The sequence below is a fragment of the Labrus bergylta genome, chromosome 3, assembly GCF_963930695.1.
Source record: "Labrus bergylta chromosome 3, fLabBer1.1, whole genome shotgun sequence".
Classification (NCBI taxonomy): domain Eukaryota; kingdom Metazoa; phylum Chordata; class Actinopteri; order Labriformes; family Labridae; genus Labrus; species Labrus bergylta.
The window spans coordinates 13,793,274-13,815,140 of NC_089197.1; the positions used below are offsets into that span (position 1 = coordinate 13,793,274).

At 41.9% G+C, this 21,867-nt stretch overlaps 1 protein-coding gene across 2 annotated transcripts; it reads left to right on the forward strand.

Annotated features, from left to right (window-relative positions):
* Window positions 1–52: 52 nt before the first annotated feature.
* LOC109986827 (mothers against decapentaplegic homolog 6) lies at window positions 53–21,121 on the forward strand. Of its 2 annotated transcripts, XM_020637654.3 has the most exons (4): window positions 54–1,494; window positions 3,503–3,556; window positions 3,994–4,071; window positions 20,131–21,121. In XM_020637654.3, the coding sequence occupies exons 1-4, from the start codon at window positions 753–755 to the stop codon at window positions 20,775–20,777; spliced, it is 1,521 nt and encodes a 506-aa protein (XP_020493310.1). In that variant the 5' UTR covers window positions 54–752; the 3' UTR covers window positions 20,778–21,121. The 2 variants fall into 2 exon arrangements, with proteins under 2 accessions (XP_065808817.1, XP_020493310.1); XM_065952745.1 differs by lacking the exon at window positions 3,503–3,556 and having other exon boundaries at window positions 53–1,494.
* Window positions 21,122–21,867: the final 746 nt, after the last annotated feature.

Below are 21,867 nucleotides of genomic sequence, written 5' to 3' on the forward strand. Positions count from 1 at the left end.
TGACTGTTGTGTGTGTGCAGGAGCATGTGTGCGTGTTGCTGTGTGAGTTTGTGTGTGTACGTGTTTGTGTGTGTGTCAGAAGAGGACTTTGAGGGGAGTGGAGAGTGGAGTAATTCCAGCTCTCTTTAAAACAACTTCACAGCACGGAATCCGTCCCGGAGTTTGGCACTGAAGTCCCAGCACATCTCTGCTTTATCCCGGGACTCTGCTGCAGGATTATTTCTTCCAGCACAGCGACAGAAATCATCGGAATTCCAGTGTTATGAGGATTTATTTCGGGGTGAAGGGAGGATTTTACGGATCGAGGGGTGCAGAAGGCTGGAGGAGGAACTGTGGAAAAGTTTTGGATTGATGTTTCTGATGATGTTTTTTGTGAATGTAAACTGAAACTGCTCCCCGAGGGTCCAACTATGGTTTGTGGATTGTGTGCGGGATCTCCAGAGTGTAGGGGAGTTGAAGGCTGTGCGACAAGTCTTGCAAAAGTTGTGGCTTAATTGAGTTGGCGACAGCAGGTCCCTGAGCAGTGACTTGAGCGGAGCCTGCTCCTTCTGCAGACTTTTAATGATGTTTAACGCAGCGCATGGTTGAATGTTTCTTTCTAATGCAGCGGGAGATCCACGAAGCGGTGCCCATGTTGCGCGCACCGTGCACAAATCTCTAGTGCCGCGCGGAGAAGAGAGTAAATCGATGTGGCATCACCCGGGACCCGGACGGGACCGACAGGACGCATTCAAAACTGTCTAGGTTGTCGTATGTTCAAGTCGAGACGCTCAGGTCTTGTACGGCGACTCTGGAGAAGCCGTCTGGTCACCGAGAGCGACGGGCGGGATGGAGGCAGAAGAGGTGAGGGAGGACGGACCGGACCGTGTGGCAGACACTCAGGAAAGCTCCACAGACACGAGCAGCGGTCGGTGACACAGACTGACCCCGCTCCGGGACTAACGTGGGAGGCTGGAGAGCTGATAGAGAGCGTGGAGAGGGAAGAAGAGGAGCAGCCTGACGATGACCGGGGTGCCATGTGCGTCCCGGAGCACAGAGGCTCCCGGCGAGGACAGGAAGGCGACAGTAGGACGGTGACGTGTTGTTTGTTTGGGGAATGGGATCTCAGACCTCGGAGCCCTTATTGGGCCCCGAGAAAAGACGGAGGGGGCCCTTGTCAGTGCGCACCGAGGCAAGCGGGACTGGAGGAAGAACTGGCGAGCACTGCTCATGCGTTTTTAAAAAGACTAAAGGAGAGATGTCTGGACGCGCTGCTGAAGGCTGTGGAGGCCAGAGGGGGGATAAACAGCGAGTGCGTCATGGTGCCGAGCTCTGAGCTGCGGCTCGGGGCTCATCACGTCTCTCCACAGTCTCTCCTGTGTAAGGTGTACCGCTGGAGCGACATGCCGCTCTCAGCACGGCTCAAAACACTCAGCCACTGCCAGAGCTTTGGAGCAGAGGACAGCGCAAAGGTTTGCTGCAACCCCTACCACTACAGCCGCCTGTGTGGGCCAGGTGAGGACCAAAACATTGTTGGGGAGGTGGGTGGGGTAGAAGAGACCCTTACCCTTAAGGAAAGTTCCTTTAATTGATCAGATGTTAGAGTAACAGCTGGAGGTGGAAGTAAATAAACTAATGCGAGTCTTCCCTGAAACTTCGCATCACTTAAACGATCTTAATGGGGACTGAAACAGTACTGAGAAGCCAGAAGCTGCTCCAATTAAATTGAATTTAATGGGAAAATCACATGTAACGTTTTGGGCCCTCGCCCTTCATCAGACAACCCCTGAGACTACCTCAGGAACCCCATTGGATCCACACGCAGGTTAGGGCCTTGCAGAGACTATAAATCAAATAAAAGTTAAACTATATGTGAACTTAATTAGACTTATTTAAATGATCTGCCCATTTACAAAACAAGTCATGTTAAAATCATTGGAATATCCTTTAAACGAGATGATTGTTTGCCTGAGGCCTGTAGCTAAAGAAAAGAGAGCCCCTTGTGCTGTTTCACACATCATATTAACTTAGAAAACAGCCAATAAATGATTTATTTTTACGTCAGTTATCCCAAATGATGTCATCTTACATCTGCTGTAAACTGAATACAATCATGTAAAAGCAAAAAGTTAAACACCTAAACCTCTGGAGAATAAATGACATGGACTCTCTTCTCATGTTTCTTCTGCCTCTCCTACACTTTTATATTTTCAAACCGAGCTTGGATTTTGGTGAAACATTACTTTGATTTCTCTCCACATTCCAAACACATTACACACTTGACTTAAATTTGCGCAAAACTTTGCTTCTTCCCACATCATCCAATTGTAGGCCGCTCTCAAGTTGCACTTAGGCTCTTTTTTCTCTGACAAGGAGGTCCTCCTCTTGTTATTTAGGCGAAGGAGTGCCGATAATATACAGTTTGCATAGTGCTGGCGCCAGACTGACTCGCTGGGTATCTGACTGACTGAGGACTCCGGCAATTACTGGCTCTGCTCTTAAAGGGGCCGCAGCCACAAAGCAGGTCCACTGTGGACTGAAGGGACTATCAAAGCAGCAGCAGTTTTACTGTGTTTACTGGCCTGCTTTTACACTGAAGTCATTTTCCAAGAGTCTGCGTGAATGACAATGTCTCATCTGAAATAGGATATACACTGTCTGGGATTAATGACTTGCAGGTTAGCTTTGGACTTCAGAAAAAAAACATAGATGTGTTCATGCATTGAGGTGCACATTCTTCAAGCGTTTCACCAACAGACTGTCTTTTGAAGCTTGGTACAAACCTAACTATGAACATAGTACTTTAAAAAACATCTGCAGGTTGTAGAGTTTTATGGAAAGATAATTTAGCCTGGAGTCAAAGGTTTATTCAGATTGCTCTGCAGACTACGCATGGTTCAAAAGTTTGTAAAAAATTTAACTGTACAACTGTTTACAAAGGTACAGATATGCTTGAATGAATATACAAAAGGTTTTGTTTTTTCTCAAAATAAGATATCTCATTTACAAAATCACTCAAGCGTGATGCTATAAAAAGATTGATTGCTGTTAGGAGTTCTGTAACCTTTATTTTTCATGATTGCCTATATAGTCACTTTTCAGATGAGAAGGAGAATTGCCTGAGAGTCCAAATGTTTTTAATTTATTTATTTCATTAAAGGCAACAGAACTGCATTTAAAAAAAAAAGGTGTACAATCCATGATTATCATCACCTGAAAAGAGAAGACATTGTTTGTTATTTGATTAAGGTGAGACTGAAGTCAACTGAACATTTCAGTTATTCATCATTTCCGTTTCAATTTATGATGGTGTGAGATTAGGACAGGGCTTGGCACTTAGTTCACAACAAGATAACAAAATGGTGTTAAATCTGCAAATAAGCATTTCACATGCAAACCCACAGCTTGTATAGGGACACCCGGTTTTTGATTGTTTCATGCAGCAGTTTTATGGCTCAGTTTGTAATTTGGGATTAACAACGTACAGCCTCTAATTTAACCTTGATTTTTGTTGTATTCCCAGAATCGCCTCCTCCCCCGTACTCTCTGTCCCGTTCAGAAGAACACAAGCCACTGGGTGAGTTTGGGGAAAAAGGCCTCCACACATTAAACCAGTAAATGACACAGAGGGTGTTGTCACCCTCATATTTTGAGACCGGAAACAGAGATAATGTTTGGAAAGCTGCTGGTGTTGAAATAAACCAACAAGCTTTGCCTGAGCTCATCTTACGTTTTCATTAGCATGGCATCTAGACCTTATAATAGGAATGCAAATAGGAATAGGAATTCATGCAGAAAGGCAGTCTGCTGTGCAGTTTTGGGAGCTGTGTTAAAACAGAAAACAGCTTTCCCTTTTCCTGCCAACAACCCCAAATTAATAAATATTTGTGATTCTATTAAACTTGTTGAAGTGCTAATAATCAAAAGCAATAATCAGAGACTATTTATCTTGCATTAGTATTGGATTTGTAACTCACTCTTCTACTTTGTTTTTGCTTCTTCTTATTTTCCCAGACTCGTCTCTGTCTTACACTGAAACTGTGCCCCCCCTCTCCTCCAGTCCGCCTCACATTACGCCAAGAGAATACACAGGTGAGTCGCTTTTATCATGACTTCAGGAGTATGAAGACTGTGTTCCTGCAGAGTTCAGATGCTGACAGTGCATTTGTTTCCCTGAAAGATGAACAAATACGTTTGGAAGCACTAATGGAAAAAGTTTTTTGAGTTGCATGAGTGTGTTTGCGCTAAGAGACCAAACACACACACACACACACACACACACACACACACACAGCCATGCAAACACACATAGCGTGCATCCTCTCTAATTGTTTTCATAAAAGGGTAAACAACATTTACTTGTGTTATTATGTTCAGCTTTCCTTCCTATTTTCAAAGGCTGTTAAGACAACCAAAAACTCCTCTGCATAAAGCTTCTTTTGTCAAAGAGGCATGGAGGGCTCGGTGGGGGTCTGGGGTCTCTCACCATCTAGATGCCACAGCAGTGTAGCCTCTCTCTCTCTCTTTCCACTGTCTCTCTCCCCCTGTGCGTTCTACACAGCAAAATATTTCACTGGGATGAAGCTGCAATAAGATCCCTGTGCATACTCCCAATCCCCTCTGCAGCCACCCATCCCCCTCTTTCCCTCTTTCTTCCCTCAAATCCCTCCATTCCTCTCGGCAATTGAGCAGTGGAAAGAGGCTGGCATTTTGGGGGCGGGGGAGCCGAGCGGCTCTGATGAGGCGGAGGTGTAGAGTTTTGTGTGTGTGTGTGTGTGTGTGTGTGTGTGTGTGTGTGTATGTGGAAAGGAGGGGGGCTTAGGGCTGCGTTTGGACAGGAAACAGCCCCCTCTAGATGATGAAACTGGAGCTTTATTTGTTTACGTGCTGGGGTCGGGTGGAGAGGTCCTCGTAGCGTTAGAAGAAACCCACAAACCCACTCGATCAAGCCTCCCTGGGCTCACTTGTGGACGGTGATGAAAGGTGAATGGGCACCTATAAAGTATGTGTAGTGTAGATGCAGCGTCACAGATCTTTCTGAAGAGGCGCCAGAACTCCAGTGAAAACTGCTTTTTTTTGTTTTATTGTGTTGAAATATTAACTGGAAGTTTGTTTGTAAAAGTTGACGCTTCAAGTAGTTTTGAGTTGTTTTTTTCTGTTTTCCATGTTGAGGTGCAGGGCTGTAGCTGACATTTTAACAGTACAGAGGTCTCAAGCCCTCCCAACACACTCCCCAACACCTTGAGTTTATTTTGATCAGGGTTGATTATTTAAAAATGGATATACTTTTATGATAGATAGATTTTATGTTCTGGGCATTTTTATTGCCTTTTTGTTTTTTTTAAATGCCTTTTCAAACCCTTCTGAACAGTATCAGGGATAAAAGCCTGGGAGAAAACCATTGGAATTGCAAGTTAACACCCGTAAATTACTATAGTTCAATAAATCTATTCAAAAAACATGTTTTTTTAGAAGTAAATGTGAACTCCCCTGATGATATAACAGTAGAAAGAAATCCCAGACTTCAGTTGGATTTATGTGTCATCTAAGCGCTTGAGAAAAATAATCTGCTTTTATTTATTAAACAAAAGTTCACAGTATTTCTTTCCTTGCATTCCTTGCACGTGTAAACAAGGTGTGAGTATTTTTACTTAGTCCAAAATTCATCCAAAGTCCGCCCGATCAAGGTCACAAGTCGATCAAGAGTAGTAGCTTGTGATTTTGAGACGCTGATGTGATTGTGAGTATAAAGAGAAATAAGTGGAAACAGATCGTTTTCTTACTAGATGTGTTGTGTGAGAGTGTTGGCACTTACAGACTGCCATTTACGTCCCCGCTACGCCTCGCGTGCAAGATGTACCGCACAGTTGTGGAATGGTGGGGCAAAGTCGTTCCACCCCTGATCTGCAATACTGACGGAGGCATAGTGGGGGGAACTGGCTGGCAATATGTAGCATCGGCGCTGGCGACGCTACAACACCGCTGTGTGTGCGCATGTGTATTTGAAGCTCCCGCTGTCTGATCACACGCCGTGCCTCTCCTGCCCCCTCTCGGCATTCCGCAATATCGTAATGCAATGTGACTTCACACACTTGGACACCAAAACTACTCCTTTACAGACGCACTGTACTGTTAGAGTGTGATGATGGCGGAACGTCGTAATGGTGATGTTGCGGACCCGAAGTCTGTCAGCAGCTTGTGTTTGTGTGTGCGCGTGTGTGGTCTCTGATCCCCTGCCCCCAACACCAGAATGCTGGAGCCGAGAAGTGGAGCTCAAGCCAGGAGCACGAGCAGCACAGAGACTTGGCAAAACAGAAGCTGTGTGAAAAAAAAATCTGCATGTAGCTTTTGTGGTACATTTTTACAGGTTATACAGCTCTTCTTTTTGAGCTACAACAGCTTTGATAACAGGAAATAAGCTGAACATGAAGCGTGTATCAAAGAATTGTTTGCAGCTTATAAAAGCCCTTGATGTTTGTTAGCTCTTTAAAGAGTGTAAATGAGCCCTTTTTTGTGCAGGTGATCCTTTGGCAGATCATCTAAAGCCTGTGATGTTTTCTTTGGAACAAATATAAGCATTGAACATGTTCCCCGCCACTTCAGCATCTTTTTTTATTCCTTTTAAACCAGCCATGTATTCTAGCTTTAAGGGGAGGAAAAAAGGGCTGCAGCAGGGTGTGGTCCATACATACCTTTGCCCTGGCCTCTTTTATCATTCGATCAGTTAACGTTCCCTTTAAACCGCAGCTTACAGTCTCGCTTTGAAAAGGGAAATGTCTACTGGAAGTTTAGGAGACTAAAATCTACTTGGACCGTCCCTCTGTGACTCCAACAAAACGTGTCATTCAGCTGCTTATTGTCAGTTGGTGTGTGTATGTGTGTGTGTGTGTGTGTGTGTGTGTGTGTGTGTGTCTGTGTGTGTGTGTGTGTGTGTGTGTGTGTGTGTGTGTGTGTGTGTGTGTGTGTGTGTGTGTGTGTGTGTGTCTGCGTGCGTTTGTTCCTGTGTGTGTGACAGGGAGGCAGAGAGGGAGGAATTTCTGTCTGGCTCGGTGATAAGATCGTCTCAGAGCACTCACATAGGGGTTCTATCAGGACAGAAACACACTCACACACACACACATTTCACCAATCACGCGATTTGTTCTAAGGAAAGAAAAGTTCTGTTATTTTTTTTTTACCTTATAATTGATGCAAAACTGAAATGAGATGTCAGCCGCATATATACTTACATAATACATAGTACATACAAAACTTAGCCCATACTCCTGTTTTTTCATTTATGGCCACACCAAACTCCTGCATCAGCCATCCCGCCATTATTAATTATTTCACCTTTAAGAAGCACATTTCTGTTTTTTTCCACTTTAGTGCCGACTGTCAATCATTCATTAAAGCATTCAAAGCTACTAGCCGACTACTATTGAAGTTCTGACACAGCTGGATAAAGGGTATTAGTTTGCTATTGATTGAAAGTGAATGGCAGCTCAGCTCCCAGCCTTGAAGCTTCTCAGAAGGGCATTAGAGAATACTGATGTTTAACGAAAAACTGCTTCATTCAGCATTTTTAAAGAATTAATTTATCAAGTACCTCTGTTGTGGAGAGAAAGAGATCTTTGTGGATAATCTGGCTCAAATAATACTAAAAGAGTCCAAACCTAAACACAAGCTTCACTCCGAGAAACAAGCTTGCAGTAGTTCATCTTGCTGTCCGCCCTGAAACCGCTTTAATTGTTTTGGAGAGGAGGAAACCTTTAGAGATTTTTTTTACTGGGGGAAAAACATATTTAGGATGATCATTGAAGGGTAATTCTGACCTTTGCTTTGTAAAGTGTACAACCTGACATGCTTTTCTCCAGCAGTGCTCTATGTACAATGAAGCAGCTTCAAATGGTGAATTATATGTACACCAAACCTTATTGTTTACACTCTCTGCTTTTTTCGCCTGAAGGTATAACATGTCAGAAATAAATTGCCCATTAGGGGCGCTGAAGGCCTGATGGTTGGGTTGCGCCCCTTGTTCGGAGGCTGTGGTCCTCCAGGCGGGTGCGCCAGGTTCAAGTCCAATCTGTGGCTCCTGTCCCGCATGTCATTCCCCACTCTCTCTCTCTCTCTCTCTCTCTCTCCACTTCCAACTCTATCCACTGTTCTGGCTAATAAATGCTAAATGCCCTGCCTACTCCCTATTTTAATTAAAGCAAAAGAAACATTTCTGCTACAGTAAAGTTTGATTTAAAAAAAAAACTTTAATCATATAGCATTTTGGACATTCCCTCTTAACGCTTCATTTTCTTAATTTTTGATATTTACATAAAATATGATTTTTTTTTACTTCACTTTTGTTTCTGGTATGCAATGATCATTCAAACCTCCTGGGTTAGCTCGCGTGGCTAAAGACCTTTAGCTTTGGGTTTTTTCAGCATTTAATTGTGGGATTTTTTTGTGTGACGTTCACTGAATTGAAAAGTCGTACAGCATCATTGATTTTGCAGTCTGACATCATGGTGCTCGTCAAACATTTGTCCACCTTGTTGTCATTAGTCTGGGGCTTCCAAACATGTGGAAACAAGTAAAGCAAATGACACTTAATGGACATTAGCGTGGCTTGGACGCATTGAAGTAAGACAAGAAGACTGCTCCCTCTCTGCCCTCGGTAATCATATTTTGGTGGCTTGTTTGCTTAAGCAGAGCGAGGTATCAGCCAAACATCCTGTCTCAAAGCCCTGTCTGCACTCGCTGCAGCATTAACCCCATGAATCGGCCCTTTGACTGATGGGGCACAGCCCAGGAATGTTGGGAAATTGGGTAGGTGAAGGGGAGAGGGGTCTCGGAGTGAAAGAGGTGGGAGGGGGGGGATAAAGGGGTCTGACTCTGGAGAGTGACATCTGATACATGTTTGAACATATCGCCGTTAATACTTAAGAAACACGTAGCAGAGCCGACATTCTTGGCAGAGTGGTCGACAGTTTTAAGAGTTTGAGAGCAGCGTGCTGTTTTAGTGAGTTTAGTTCTGGGCGCGTGAAGCTTTCCTGGTCAGTCCTGGTTCACACAACTGGCCAAGGTTTTGGAAAATACCTGCTCTAGCATGTCTCTAGTAAGGATTTGACTTAAGCATTAATATTTTAGAAAGAACCCAACATTTAAATACTGTCAAAGTCCTGAGGTGTGAAAATCATTCAAGACAGAAAGTAAACACTTTGCTGTGTTCGGGGAGAATCTATCCATCTTAGTCTGGCAGGGTCCTTTCAGTGACCTGAACCTTCAGCCTTTTTGCTGGCACACGTACAACACTTGCTCTTATGCCTGACTGAGACACATTAGACTATGGAATTCAACGTCAAGTGCTGGACCATTAACCATTTGCCATTTCCTTACATATTTTCCATCATGGCTCTTTCTCACTTCTAGGAGGGAATGCGAGGCATGAGATGCATAACAAAACTCACCATAAACTCTTTAATTACCAGTGTGGTCACCTATTCATGAAGTCTGTTAGTTGGTTTGGATTATTTTATTTTTTTTGGGCTAAAAGTCAGAATGTGAACACTGTTTTTGAAGCTGTCGCTCCGAGAAAGTATTTTTTATTCCAGCTCAGAACAACAAATGTGTTTCAAAAGAAAAGTAGATCCTCCTAAGCTGCTTTTTTGATCAACATGATAAGAAAACCCACTCAATTGTTCTATCTTACCAGTCACTAAACTAATAATACTAGTTTGTATTACCGAGAAAGACTGGCTATAGCGATACTATATATTCTGATAGTGACTACCACATTATTAAACTTTTAGGTGTTCACTTTAAAGGAAAATCTTGGTAAAGATTCAAGACAATTATTTTTGTCTTGCATAAATACAGAACAGAAAACCAAATACAGAGAAGTCTGAAAAAGGAATATGTATTTAACCAGAACAACAACCTTTTCAAACATTTCAATGTCCATCATTGACACTTAGCTGTGACTCAGGTGGTGATTCAATCCAGTTAGCACTCCCTTCAGTCCCAAAACATGTTGACCCTCGCTATATAATAGAGAGATATAATGTTTGTCTCTAAAGCATAATCAGGACAATGATTCTGTTGTATAAATCAGAAATTCTCAGACACAAGATGTATTCGCTAAAGCAAAAGAGATAACAGAGCAAGATTAGAATCCTGATTTTCATAATTCACAAACAAATTAAACTCTTTGTGTCATAAACATTCATCTACTCACCAGAAATCAGTTATGTCGTTAACAAATAAAAGAAGAGGTTGGACGTTTTAAGAGTTTTCATTTTCTTCGGTGCAGCTGAGATGAGAAATGTTTCTATCTTTTCAATCAGTGTGTCTATAAGACGTGCATCATGTTCATCTCAAGTATGTGAGGACCTTCTGCATTTCTGGGATACATATTTTGGTGAACCCTTATGAAGGTTGTGTTGTTGGAATACGACGGTTATATTTCTGGTCACAAAAAAAAAAACACAGCATCATCAACAAATCAAGAAAGAGTGAGAATAAATATTTTACTGTGTAGTCATCCTCTTGTAATAAATCGTAACATGAAAAACAAACAGCTGTAAAGTGAGCTGATAAGACGTGACTGATGAGACTAAAATGCTGTTATCAATGTTGTTACATGGATACACAGAAAGCTTGTCTAAAGCTTGAAATTGTAGCTTGAAGCCGCCTCCCTAGCCGTCAAAATGTGAATTCTTGGGCGCTGGTTGAGCAGTGGTTAGTGCACGCGCCCCATGTATGGAGGCTATAGTCCTCCAAGCAGGCAGCCCAGGTTCGAATCCGACCTGTTGCTTCTTTCCCGCATGCTTCTTTCTCCACTCTCTCTATCTCCCGGATTTCTGACTCTATCCACCGTCCTAACTCTCCAAAAAAAAAAGCCCCTCTAATTTCTTGTGCTGGAAGAGCTTAAAGTTGCACAGAACAGATGATGGACCAAAATATTTTTAAAGAAAAAACATTTAGATATTTGTGGTGGTTGCATTTTTTTATGTTTTATATATTCAGTGTTTTAAGTTTCTGCATGCATTTCATCTTGGTAGATACAACACTTTATATGTCAGAGATTACTTATTATTATTATTATTACTTAGTATGCTTCAGTATTATCCAGAGATTTACAGTATCAGACATTTAATAAGAAGTGACAATGAATGGACAGCTTTTGACCTCTGAGGGATCTTCATGGATTCAGGAAGTTTTACAACTCCGCAGCAATCATCATGGAGACATTCACTTGTATTCTGCAAAACATAGTTATGCTTTCCTGAACTTTGCTCGCTCTTCTGTCATCCTCTCGTCTTTTCCTTCCCTTCTTGTAGTCTTAATTGTTCTGTGTCTCAGTGTTAACCTAACTTCTCCCCTTGTAGCCTCTACTGTTTGTTGTACACACATTTTTTCTGTCTCTTCTCTCTTACTCTCGCCCCCTCTCTTTTCAGTCCATGTAGTCAGGCCATCACAATTTAAAATAAGGTTTAAATTACAGGACTGGCTTTGGCTTTCCGTTGTTCCCTCAGAGTTTTTGCCAACCCGCAATTTGGCTTTTAATGGAATCCTGCCATGCTGCTGAACCTAAAGATTCTTTGCAGATGTCGACAGACTCTGACTCTGTGAGATGTAGGAAACTGTCGCCTGTGCTGCGAGCTCTGAATGCAACACTGAGTTAAGAATGAAAGATTAAACATTTTTAGGAAGTAGTTTAAGTGATGTAGCTGCCTGTTTTGATGAGAGAGAACAATTTTGTGAAGCGAATTCTTACTATCGGACTCTGAGGAGGGTTTTACTGCCATGTTTTTAATGCGCTTAACATGCTCTTTTGTTCTTTCAACTTGCAGTAAGCAATCTCAAAGCTGCCAACTCATGAATGCATCTTGGATTATAGACATGTTTGATACCTCTCAGTTGAGTTATCATATTTTTAAATCTCTTGAAGAGTTAATATTTCCCTCTAAATAGAAATGTGGTTAAGACAGAAATGTTATGTCAAGTCCCATGCTAGCATAGCCAAACACTTAGGCTTAGTTCCCCATGACTATGAACTGACCTGTATTCACTTGGTCTTAAATACAAATGCAGAATTGCATGGGTGAAGCTGCAATTATCAATATGTGTCATGTGGAAGGGATTGCTTGTAGTAACCAGCAGCTCATCAGACTCTGGGGTTCCCCTCAGCTCTCTCTCTCTGCAGCATCTCAAGCTCAAGTTTAATTGCTTGGGATTTTACTTTATGTGATCATGTCACCTCTCTAATGCTGTTATTTCTAATCTGTTCCAACCTGCACAAAAAGCTTGTTTACACTTACTGCAGGCAATGACTAATTTACATTAGCCACTTGCTAAACATAGAAAGATAAATAGAAGCTCAGAGAAAGAGGTTTACCTTCTGAGATGCCTGAGACTACAACAACAGAGTAACCCAAAGAATGTAAATATTGGACTTTTATCATCACCTTAATTTTATCATCTCACAAGCACCTTTGTGTTTCTATTCAAAATATGAAAGTATTTCTGTTGATGTTGTTTGACCCCCAAATGAAAGCATAATCGATGTAAGTCAGATATGAGAAAATGTGCAGATGTGTTTGCACTTCTTATCACGTGCATATCTAACATGGAGCCACTAAATGATTGCATGTCTCAAATTCTTTGTGTCATTGTGAGTTATGTTTGGTGATTGTGCATTGTATTAGTGCAGTTTCACATTCAGATAATTCTCCCAAATTAAGTTTGGAAAAGGAATTTCATAATTCATAGCGGAACAATTGGATCTATTCCACCGCTGAGTGTGTGTAATTATGTTGTGAGGAGTGAAGGCCATATAGTGGGACCACGTGAGGACTCAATGAGAGACTTGTCAACTTGACCCCTGTAACTGGCTGAGCGGGGGGGAGGAAGTGTCGAGGAAGAGGGCCTGTCCAGGAATGTGTTGGGAGGGGAGGCCTGTCAACTGCAGAGCCCTGCTCCTCTGTGTCTGCTTGTGTCTCTCTATTAACATTTAAATCAAAACTTAATTTAAAGTGTGCAAAACTGAAAGCTACACTGTACCATCTTTATCCCTGAAGCAGTGCAGTTGATTGATGTCTCTCTGGGGCTACAAACAGATCATTTGTGCACCTCTTGAGAAATGTAACCACACAATATTGACAGTGAATTGTGACTGTTGATAGTGAGGACAATATAATTATCAAAAACACTCAGCCGATTAGCTCATCCTTATCTAGCAAAGGTATTTCCAGTGCAAACTTGGACTTTGGTGTGATTGTTTTCTCCCCTCTTTCACAAATGAACATGATTAGGTATCGCAGGAATGCACGGCAAATGATCAAACAATCTGTTCAACACAGGTTCAACAACAGTAAAGACACAAAGCCTACTTGCCGAACAATAAATCACCTCATGCTGTAGCTGCTTTGACACCTTAATGCACAGTAGACGTATAATTCAGGCTTCAGTCCCACCCTCCCTCTGCTTTGTTGTTGAAAAAGCACTAAAACAGATGCAGAAAAGGCACTGGAAGTCAAAGATTGAGAGCCCTAAAAATTAAACAAAATCAGTCTGTCCCTTTTACTCAGATTTATTTAGCTTCATTGTTTATGTCAGTCTCAAAAAAGCGAAGAAGCAGGCCCGGATACTGAATCGTCTCAGTACCATTTCGCTGCTCATCAAGCTAAAGCAGCCTACAGACAAAGTGTTGTTCTACAGCAAATTTACTCTGCAACAAGCACATTTTTAACATTAGACAGAGCTACGTTTTTTATTCTACCATTTACCTCAGTTAACCTTGAATTACTTTACTCACTACAAAATTCACAATGTTCCATCACAAGCTTGTTTCCAAGGTTTCATGGAGTTGGGAACCAAAACCTGAACACCAACAAAACACCAGTGATGTCAATGCGCTTTGTCCTTCCAACTAGACACGGTTAACTTATAAATGTTCACAATCTGCAAAAAAACCTCAGTATTAAGTACATTATTATCAATCAGAGTTTATTGAAATCTTTGCACAATAGCACTACCGTTTTATTGAAGAGCAAGTTTTTAGATATTTAAATGAGCTTGTCTTAATCATAAAAAATATGGTTAAATATGGACAGAAACACCTTTCATTTGAATGTAAGCACCTTTTTACTTGTTTTCTTTCTTCTGTGTGGAATGACTTTTCTTTTATATATGTCCGAAATATATAAATACAGAACAAATGAGGAGAAAAAATACTGTGCAGCAGACAAGATGTCAACAAACCTACATAATCAATTTAGTACATGCACTTTATATCATCTGAAACTAATTCTCAATTAGTCAAAATGTAACCATTCAGTAAACTAAGAACAACAGCCTTCATTGTAACCTTCAAGCGTAACTGAACTTTGCTAACATTACATTTCTTCACAGTTATGATGAACCTGAAGGGGTTTTTCTCCACAATGACAACATGAACTCGGTATGCTGATGGATGTTTCAAGACATGACAGCAGAGTTTGTCCAGGATGTAACAATGATGTATGCAAACCTGAGACATTCTTGGCCTGACGTCGTCTGGCACTTTGAAGTAGCAGCAGAAACGCAGGAAGCTGGTTACTTTCTCTCTTCCTCTTGGAGGAGCTTTCTGAACTGCCTTCCACCGAGCACGTCCTCCCAGGAATTTTACCGGGACACACAGTAACTTTCCTGTGGCTCGATTGGCCTGAAAGTCTCAGGAATGTGGATTTGTATGAAATAATGGATTTGTAGTAGGCAATTGCAGAGAAAGGTTTGTTGTTGCACTCTGCAGCAGGCTACATCACAAGGTCTACTTTACAATGGAAAAAAAAGGAGAAGGAAAGTGTGTGTGTGTGCAGGAATGTGTGTGTTTGTGAGCAAGAGCCCCGTTGTGTTGGTCTTTAAAGCCCATGTCTGGTGATAACGCAGCTCTCTGATGGCAGAGATAGTCGAGACGCCAGCTTAAATGTGGCTTGCTGGATTGAAGTTGCCCTGTAATGATAGTTGTCTCAAACAACACGGAGCATACCATTTGCAGCTAGCGAGGGATGTTTTCTGTATTCCCATTTTTATTTTATTTTATTTCTACTTTTTCAAACTTTTGGTTGAAATTTGAGAAATCAAAACAAAGCATCTCAACAATGGTCAGTAACTGAATTCTATCCTCCCCTGTCGTCCCTCTGTCCCCCCCCCCCCCCCCCCTATACTTCCTCCCCCTCTTCTCGCTCTCCCCAACCCACCCTCTTCTTTCAGCACAGTGGAAGAGTCTAATAACTGGTGGGGAATCTAATCCTTGGCACTGGATGAAAGACGAGGGTCTCCCTCCCTCCTCTCTCTTTCTCACAGTCTCTTTTTCTCTTCATTTTTTCCGTGGATGCTGGTTATGCTTGGCAGGTTCTCTCCCTCTTATTTTCCCGCTCCCTCTTTCACCCAGTCTCCCCTTTTTTTTTTTTTACTCCTTTACTTCCCTTTTTTTGCCCCAACTTTCTTCCTCTCTGTGCAGGTTAGCAGGAGGAAGCTGGTCAGCAGGAAAGCATGTAATTAAGAGTCAAACTTTGCCTTTTTTGACCCACCCATATTTAGGTTTTTAGCCGAAAAGTAAATGAGAAGATAAATGACACTTTATGTTTTTCTGTTGCTTGTGAAGCTTAAACCAGCAACTAGTTAACCCAGTGTAGTATCACTACTAGAAGCAGGGGGGGAAGAGCTAGCCAGATTTAGTCAGAGGCGGACAAATCTACCTTCAAAGATGAATGAACATACTCTGCCTTGTGTGTTTAATATGAGAAAAACTGTAAAAAGTAGATTTCTGAAAGGTATGTGTTAGTTACATTCTGTAGTCTTGTCGCAGCAGGCTCGCCTCAACTTAACCTCTTTGCTTGTTGTCATAGGTTGACTGAAAGTTAGGTTAGGACCGCCATTCTTGGGCGTCAAAAGTGCGCTTCAGTAACCAATGTGTGACATCCCTGAGACTGTGTCCAAATTTGATATAGTCTATTTGTTTCGACAGAGCCAGGTGTGCTATTTCCCCCTTTTTTACCAGTCTTTAAGCTAAGCTATGCTAACAGTCCAGCTCTAAGAAAAAAGCCGATAAGGATGTTTCCTCAAATGTCCAAATATGTCTTTAATAGTTCAAAAGAAGTTGTGAAAAGTTGTGAAATAAGATGAGGAGAAAAAAAGAAAGGGAAGATGAGTAGAGTTGTTATTGTCTGAAGTTCAGGTTTGACGGCCTGTTGGGAGCGGCCAGGAAACTGACCGTCTGACCTCTTAACTTGGATTGCCACTGTTTTGTGTTGACCTAAATACAAAAAGTTTCCATACATTAAAGGTAAAGACAATTCTGATTGTTTTTCAGCTAGTTTTTTGTTTTATACTTTACTTGCCTTCCCACCTTTGCTCAGACCTTGAATAAAAACAGCAGAGAAGTGAAGGGGTTGTTTCGAAGAGATTGGCACTAAAGGACAGTGATTTTGAAATGAAACAACAAAGGCTACTTATCTAATTGGTAAACAGAGCTGTTAAATGGTGGTTTGCTTAATAGCTTGCAGGACGCTGTAATTGCTGGCGGCCCTCACGTACAGATGCAGGCGAGCACACACACACACACGTTTTTTTTCCGACTTCCTCCGCTTGAACATAAACACGCTGATAACCTCCAGTCTGAACCCGTCTTTACAAATTCCATTGAAGAAGTCGGGCGCCCACCAGCTCCTTCCTCCCTCTCTCCCTCCCTGTTCTCCCTCGTCATTCTCACACGAGCTCATGATACCTTCAGCTGGATGCTAGCCAGACCGAGCGTGATGACACTGAAGACTGTGCCAGAAACATTACACATGGCGTTGCTGTACCACTCGCACTGTCAAACACTGCTGGAAATCATGATTGACTATTTCTTTATCATCATGGCATATCAGCCAATCTCTATCCAAGAATGTGTTCACACTTAGAAATGTCTGGTGTTTCTGTCCAATTTCTTGTTAAAAAGTAATAATAATATCAATACTCTTATTATAAGCCACTTTCACCTGACAAGTCCAGTTAAACAAATTATTATAGGACATTTAAAATCAGGCCTGAAGCTGTTATGTTCAAGATATTCAGGCCCAATTTGTTGCTTGTAATATCTTGAAATATGTTTACCTGGACGGGTCAGGTGAAAGTGTAATGAGACATTTTTGACTAGAAGTTAGACAGTTATACTCGTTAAGATTTTACTGTTTGCAGCCCCGTGTAGAAAGTAGAAATAAAGCAAGTAAACACAGATGCTTAAAACCCATTAAATATAATTTAACTGATGATATACATCAACTAAGAAATTATGAATTACTTAAATCTGTAGGAATAAAGTCAAGAGTTTACAGTGAATATAGTGACTTTTTAAAGTAAAAGTAATAACTAAAATGATTTGAATTTTTGGCAATGCTAGATCATTTTTGCAGCACTTTGGGGGAATTTTAGAGACGTAGAAATAGAGTAGAGTGCAGTGCAAAAGATGTTTGAGTTTGAGAAGGTCTCAGACTTTCTGGGTGTTTCTTCACAAAGTTTTTGTGCACGAACAGAAACACATCTCATTCTTGATCTAAAGTTTCTCTAGATGTTCTTTCTCTGTGTAACTCTCTGTTTGCATAACATAACATATATGTCTTGTAAACACAAAGTTCATACTCTGTGCAGCATCACTCATTATGTGATAAAAATGTAAAAAGTGTACTCTGTCTAAAAACCCCTAAAAAGTCCCAGTTTGTTTTATGTCTTGGGAATTAATTTGATCATGAGCTCATAAAGCCTGCCTGTGTTTCCCCAGACATGTTTGTGTTGCCTTATTACAGGGAAGAACAGGGCTTGTAAAAAGTGTTTGGTGTGTGTGTGTGTGTGTGTGTGTGTGTGTGTGTGTGTGTGTGTGTGTGTGTGTGTGTGTGTGTGTGTGTGTGTGTGTGTGTGATTCTGTTTATGTGAGTGTGAGGGAGTCAGAAAGAGATAGAGTGAGAGAAAAAGAGAGAGAGAGATCCTGCTAGCTGAGCAGCCTGCTCTCTTATTGGAGAGCTGTAAAAACTCCAGACCGCAGGAGTTGCCAGCCTGGAATTCACTAATGACACACGTGGGCCTCAGATGAGAAGTGCAATTTTGTGTGTGTTTGTGCGAGTGTGTTATAGTCATACTGTTTGGATCAGAAAGCCCAATTTGTGTGCGTACATGCACTTGTGTGAGGCCCTATCTCATCATCTTGTGTGTATGTGCTTGTATTCATGTACAAACACTCACACAAATCTCCTCCCACCTCCTCCCCTACCCCAACTCCCTGAAACAAAAATGGCCGCTGTGCAAACATAACACACCTAGCCTAATCTTGGAGCTGGTTTCACCCAAAAGCAGCTTGTTAATGGGAGCAGGTCTGTGGCCATCCCTGCCCCTGTCGGATGAAGAGGGGGTGCTGCGCGCTGGGAAATGAAAGGAATGGGGCCACAGGCACATGGGTCTTTAAATCCTCTGTGTCAATAGAGTCTCTGGAGCAAAATAATGGCATCACTCTGTGTGGGAGTTAATGTGAGCTGATAGCATGAGGGCTGAGGGGTCAAGGGTTCATGGGCTTGCGCTAGGTTGACAGAGAGCTGAATGCTTTCCTCTCCCTCCTCACCCCCCTCCTGACTCCCCCCTCTCTGCTGCTCTCTACCTCCTCTTTACCTCCGGACCTGAAGGGGTGTTGTGGAGGGAGATGATGAGGGATGTCAGAGGAGGAAGTGGCCTGTTTAGTGTTGGCAGCTTTAGGCCACTTCTCAAAATATTCTCATGAGTGACAAGTTAAGGGGGGAAATGGGTAATGAGAAGAAACATGGTGAATGCAGACGCTTCCATCCAGCCAAAAGGGTCGCAATCAACTCAACTCAACTTTGTTTATTAAGCACCTTTCATCCAAACATGCAGCCCAAAGTGATTCACATAGAAACAAAGACTTAAAAAGATTTCAACATTAAAAAAATTATTAACATTTAGGAATAAACAACAAATCTGTAAAAAGTAAAATACCAGAGATGAGTCTATTGAAAACAATGATACAAACTTTGACTAAGGCTTCATGAAACTCCATGACAAGCCAGTTTATAAAATGTTTTTAAATTCCTTTTAAGAGGAGTTTTATCTTGTGAGGGAGTGAGTTTCAAAGTTTCGCAGAATAAAAACAGAAGGCCCTCAGGCTGGTGCTTTGTGAGACACATTTGGAACAACTGGAGAGAGAGAGAGAGAATCCAATACAGTACCTTTGGACCACGCTTAGAATTTACCAATACAGTAGAGCAATCACCAAGCAGCAAATACATGCAGATGCCTTTTCCAAATGTTCCTTCATTATTTACTACAGACATGCAAAATCACTACTGATATGGTTTATTATGGTGTAGATTCAGTTTGCATCTCCTAAATAATATAAACAAGAATTTGGATCATTGGTAGGTTTTTTTTTTTTTTTTTTTACATCTTAAGCTGTAGCCTTTGCAGCTTGTGTGTGTGTGTGTGTGTGTGTGTGTGTGTGTGTGTGTGTGTGTGTGTGTGTGTGTGTGTGTGTGTGTGTGTGTGTGTGTGTGTGTGTGTGTGTGTGTGTCTGTGTGTCTGTGTGTGTGTGTGTGTGTGTGTGTGTTTCTTTCTCTGGTGCAGTTGTGTCCATGTGTTCAGCCATCACCTTGTACAGTAACATTATTTGTTGCATAAAATATTATAATAATAATTATAATAATAATAATATATTGGTTTGAATGTGCATTTAAGCAGTAACTTACAGTGTAATGTAATTTTCTTTTTTTAAATGCATTGTATGGTAATGATTAGTAAAGGAGCCTTCTGATCATACAATCAGTCGTGGCACATGTCTCTCCATTACATGACAGCACATTAGCTTCTACATAAAAACAGCACCGTTATAGAGTTATCAATATTTCAGGTGTTTTTGGATTCCACAGAATTCTCTCTATGGGTGGACTTTACACCTCTTGTGCAAACAGAGAAAGAATGAGCATCCAAACATTTGGCTCCCGCTCTCATAAAGACTTCCTCTCCCGTCCTCCCTTCCTCCTCCCCCCTTAACACAACATCATTCCCCTCCTTTCAAGGTGAATTACTGTCGTAAAAAATTAGTGCACTTACCAAAGCAAACACTAATACCTCCACCTCTCTCCTTCTCCTCAGACACTGGTACCTCCCTCGGCTCCTCCACCTCCGGCGGACATCGCTCTCACTGGTGCAGCGTTGCCTACTGGGAGCAGCGCACACGCGTGGGCCGCCTTTATCCCGCCTACGAGCCCTCGCTCAACATCTTCTATGACCTACCTCAGGGCACAGGCCTCTGCCTGGGCCAGCTCCACGCCAACGCTTACCACAGTCGCCGTGACGACCCTGGCAGCCATGGCACATCGAGTCTTTATGGACATCCAAGCCATGGAAGTGGAGGGAATAACAGCAACAGCAGCAGCAGTGTACAACAGATACGCAGTAAAATCGGCTACGGCATCGTGCTGAGCCAGGAGCCGGATGGAGCGTGGCTGTACAATCGCAGCCTGCACCCCGTGTTCGTCCACTCGCCCACTCTGGATCCACCCAGCGCTCGAGGGCTGAGCGTGAGGAGGGTGATGCCGGGCTTTTCCCTCAAGGTGTTTGACTATGAGCGCTCCAGCTGGATGGCCTCGCATGGCGTGAAGCCTGAGAGCCAGGAGGGGCCCTGGGACCCCCACAGTGTTCGCATCAGTTTTGCTAAAGGATGGGGCCCATGCTACTCCAGACAGTTCATCACCTCCTGTCCGTGCTGGCTGGAGGTGCTGCTCAACAACCACAGATAGCACACAGCCACACTCACAGACTCCTTACCCAGTATCCTTATTGTAATCTACCTAGATTTAATATAAGATTTATATATTATATAAAATATATTATACATGTAAATACTTGAGTCATTTTTACAATGCAATTATTTATGTATAGTGTAATGTGTAAATGGACGAAATAAAAAAGGAACAAGAGTATGCACTTTTCATTCTGTATATGCATTACAGTTTCTCTGTGTCATTTTACAAACACAAACTGTAAACACAAGACGTAACCTGGTTTACATTCTCATGATTTTGCGATTCATCAAAGAGTATGCCATACACACATTGTCAATAAAGTATTTGTATTAAATGAAGGTTCCTGTGGTGGTCTCCAGTGCTTCCTAAAGTTATAATCTCTTGTTTTAACTCTTGATACAGATCCAAGCTAGCTGTTTGACCCTCATCTCTGTTTAACGATAACGATAACCATTTCTTAACTGCATCTCAGGGTCTCTCGGCTAATGGTGTGTGAAACTCCGCTCAAGTCATAACAGGTGCTGGAATATAGAGACAAGATCATCAAGCATGGCCTCTCCTTTTTGATGTGGATGGCCTCCTTGATCTTTCTCCTGGTGTCAGCTGACTACGTTTTTAGTTCGGTTAGTCACTGTGAGCATTTCTTCCACCTTGTGAGCAAAGTTAACCAAGTTAAACGTCGCTAGTCTGAAGCTGACCTTTAGCTTTGAAAAAAAAATGCAACATCAGATTTTGGATTTTACATCTTTTCTACAACTTTTGAATTCCACTGCAGATAAGTCTGAAACCCCAAGAAAGGAGGAGATAATAGGGCAACTGAAGAAGAACTTAATTATCTTCTTTACAGTAACACTCCTTTAAAAAGACTTACCCGGTGCGACAAACTGATCTACATCTCTGTCTTTGAGAATAAAAGGGCATTTAATTGGTCATTAAATGGCTTTGTCTTGATCTATGTGGTGAGTAAAGGCCACATAAAAGTGATCGAGTGCATTTTCAGTTCTTAAAGTTTATGCAAAGCTTGTTGTGTCTCACAACGATTATAGTTAATGAATGCATATTTCAAACAAAACAGTCAGATCGG

Coding starts and splice junctions, on each gene's coding strand:
- LOC109986827 (XM_020637654.3), top strand. CDS start 753: ATGTTCAAGTCGAGACGCTCAGGTCTTGTACGGCGACTCTGGAGAAGC. Junction 3,557..3,993: donor AGAAGAACACAAGCCACTGG/GTGAGTTTGGGG, acceptor TTATTTTCCCAG/ACTCGTCTCTGTCTTACACT. Junction 4,072..20,130: donor TACGCCAAGAGAATACACAG/GTGAGTCGCTTT, acceptor CCTTCTCCTCAG/ACACTGGTACCTCCCTCGGC.